Source organism: Pinus tabuliformis, chromosome X (genome assembly GCF_031772625.1).
Source record: "Pinus tabuliformis cultivar Carrire ecotype Pingquan chromosome X, CPIR1, whole genome shotgun sequence".
NCBI classification, from domain to species: domain Eukaryota; kingdom Viridiplantae; phylum Streptophyta; class Pinopsida; order Pinales; family Pinaceae; genus Pinus; species Pinus tabuliformis.
Window position 1 is genome coordinate 1,645,283,041 of NC_142308.1, and position 3,422 is coordinate 1,645,286,462.

The following is a 3,422-nucleotide window of genomic DNA, read 5'->3' on the forward strand; positions in this document are numbered from 1 at the left end:
GTCGAGCTCGTTTTCAGCGATACTATTGAATCTCCACCGTTCTACTCAATGGAACCACTACCAGAGCACCTTCTACGCAGGGACGCACCTCAGCGCCTCCGATCAGGCCGTAGAAAATCTTAGAGTTTTGTACCCAAAACCGCGTTAACAGATAATCATGATTCCTATCATATCACCTTTCGTTGGTAAACGTCATGCCTACGTTCACATCTCTGTGTTTGTCGTAATATAGTATTAGACACTGTTCCTGTTCTGCTCTGTCATGAATTTATCCACTGGAACGGTTTGTCACGTCGCGTAATCTAAAAAGTGAGTTTGAACAAGAATGCCAAATTATTCCCATGACAGCTCCAATCAAAAAGGTACTTCGCTTGGCTGTGGATATCTCAGGGACGTTCGGCGCCTTCATCGAGGAAGGAGAGACTGCATTATTTTCTAACCAGGCTTGGAATCCAGCTGTGATGTGTATTTCTCAACTTAATCGCATGGAAGAGAGTTACATTTGCGCATGGTATATATACATTAGGTATATACCCAGCACTCTCTCAATACTTCAGAGCTTGTTCTTGATCAGTAAGAGCTTCTAGGTTGTCTAATTAGCATTATTGTCCAAGGGAAAAAAACTGCAATTGAGCATAGATAAGTGTGAGTTAGATTAGGGTTTTGAAATTGAATTTAGATATTTGTGAGTTAGATTAGAGTTTTTGAAATCGAATTTAGATTAGGGTTTCTATATGGACACCCATCGAAATGTTGTGGATTACAATGCCAGAAAGAGGAATCGAAGTGGGGAGGAGACGAAAAATCCAATGTACAGAGGTGTACGTCGCAGGAGATGGGGGAAGTGGGTATCTGAGATTCGTCAACCGGGAACAAAGACTAGAATTTGGCTGGGGTCCTATGATGAACCAGAGATGGCAGCTCGAGCCTACGACGTGGCTGCGCTTAGCTTGAAGGGAAACTCTGCGTTGCCCAATTTCCCTCACTTAATTCACACTCTTCCACGACCTGCTTCTTTGAATCCCGCAGATATCCAAAACGCAGCTGCGCAAGCGGCTCTTTCATTTCCCCAGCAGTTCCCATTGGAGTGCTCTGATCATCATCACTCCACATCACTCATTAACGTGGGTAGATCAATGGAACAGGAAGCTACTGATGATGGTGGACATGAAAATAGAGAAGACGCCAATCCTGCGACAGATTTTGGTTATTGTAAACATCATATTGATGATGGGGTTGAGGCTTCTTCAGTGAATTTACGGATTAGGACAGGCCGTGATGAATGCCCCTCCTTGTTCTATGAAGAATTGCAGCAATTTGATTCCCCAAATTTGATAATGAATATGGCAGAGGCTCTCCTCCTCACTCCACCTCGTCTCTACGACCAGATTGAAGCTGAGGACTATTATTATGATATTGAGCACTGCATCGATCAAGCATCTGGTTTCTCAATTCTTTGGAGCATTTTTTGAAGACTCCTATACTAACGATACTTTAGACCGTTAGATTTCTTGCAGGGTAATTAGTAGTGACATTATATTAAGAAATGCCCTTCCTGCTATCCATGGCATTGATCGATTTCTGCAGTGCTCTCAAACTGTAACATAATATTTGGTGCTGTGTGACGGAGAACCCAGTCCCGTATCTGATGTAACAGACTAATAAACAGTATGGACCGTGGAAATATTGGTAGCCAGTCGTGTTCACATAGCCTAATTGATTTATTGAAGCCGGCCATAATATGGATGCAGGGCAGACACATGTTTCATTCAACAATATTCTTCGGTGGGAGAGAGGATATCGTTTTATAGCTTCTCTGGAAGAAGATTCTGAGATATTATTGGCGTGGTGTAAGGAGGCCACAATTTCGCGGGCACCACTAATTTTTTTAAGAAATGTAATTGTGGGTGAGAGTGTTTAATTCATTGTTTTAGTAATGGAAATGGATTCAGCAAAGTTTCCCAATTGAACCCAAATTTTCAAAAAATTCTACTCATTTTTTTCAAAACCATGTACCACAAGAAAATGTGGCCTGACTACCCGGATATTATTGTTTTATAGTCTGAATTAGAAGATGTTCATCCTATAATATGGAGAGTATTACCATTGTTTTTTTCATATTTAATTGTCAAATTCAAAGTATAGGAGAGTATTACCATTGTTTTTTTCATATTTAATTGTCAAATTCAAAGTATAGGAAAGTATTACCATTGTTTTTTTCATATTTAATTGTCAAATTCAAAGAGAATTGAGTATACAGCAGGATTTTATTTGTTTTATTTGACTATTTATAACTTTATATACTTTAATAGTCAAATAATTACTTTATGAAAATGGATCCCTTAGAAATGCACCTACATCTTGGCCACACAAAATCTATTCGACATATAAGATTCAAATTTAAAAGGAAGTGAGGCTCTCCTATGATTATCTATATTTCATTCTCATTAAAATTCAGATTCATTGTGGTTCAAGCAAGAAGGCATAACAGCATATTCTTTTCTTATCTGCTTATGGAAATTTTCATATGTAGTGTCCCATTCGACTTCCTTGATCTGCCTTCTGTATATACTTTTCCCCACAAACTACATTTTCGTTCCCGTAACTTCCGTGCTCTTCGATTAACTACTACTACGTTTTAACCGTTACTTAATGTGGGATTTTTAACCGTTACTTTATGTGGGATTAATCTTCCTTTCTAACAGTCGCATTGATATGATTTTATCACATCCATGTATTTTTCAACGCTTTTCTGTGGCTGCACAGAAAAGCGTTGAAAAATCACGTGACCTAGTGGATACATGGACGTGACAAAATCATATCGACAAAAAGCCCTTATTTCCTGCGGATTTAATTGAGAGAAAGCTCGATTCAATTGGTTTTTAGATGATAAACACTGTAATCGGATTTTCCTGCGGATTTAATTGAGAGAAAGCTCGATTCAATTGGTTTTTAGATGATAAACACTGTAATCGGAGCAGTATACGCTGGGCATTTTGATTTACAGGTTACAGTTTTGGGAGGAAAGATTGTTACGGGATATGATGAGAAAAGTTTGTAAAGAAATGGTGAGCATTGCACCGGAATATGATGCTAAGATATTACAATTGCTCAAAGGAAAAGTGTGTTGTTAAAAGAATTGAGGAAAAATTATGTGAATGGAGAGTTGTTAAATATTAAGGTGTAGAGAAAGATGACGCACAATTATATGAATGAGGAGCGGTGGTAAAGAGTGGAAGGAAGATTTAGCAAGGAAAGGAATAGAATTAGCTTGTGAAAAGTTGGAGCTGTAATAAAGGGTCATCCATATGTATTGAGTAGTGTATTTAATGATATATATTAATATAGAGGTGTTGTGATTGGATGGTATATATTCCAATGTCAAAAGTGGGAGGAGGTGTAATAAAGGGTTATCAATATGT

General features: G+C 38.2%; 1 protein-coding gene across 1 annotated transcript; it reads left to right on the plus strand.

Annotated features, from left to right (window-relative positions):
• The first annotated feature begins 734 nt into the window (after positions 1-734).
• Positions 735-1,472, plus strand: LOC149146341 (ethylene-responsive transcription factor ERF024-like). The gene has a single exon (XM_089452728.1). It carries the CDS (start codon positions 735-737, stop codon positions 1,470-1,472), a length of 738 nt encoding a protein of 245 aa, XP_089308854.1.
• Positions 1,473-3,422: the final 1,950 nt, after the last annotated feature.

Coding starts and splice junctions, on each gene's coding strand:
- LOC149146341 (XM_089452728.1), top strand. CDS start 735: ATGGACACCCATCGAAATGTTGTGGATTACAATGCCAGAAAGAGGAAT.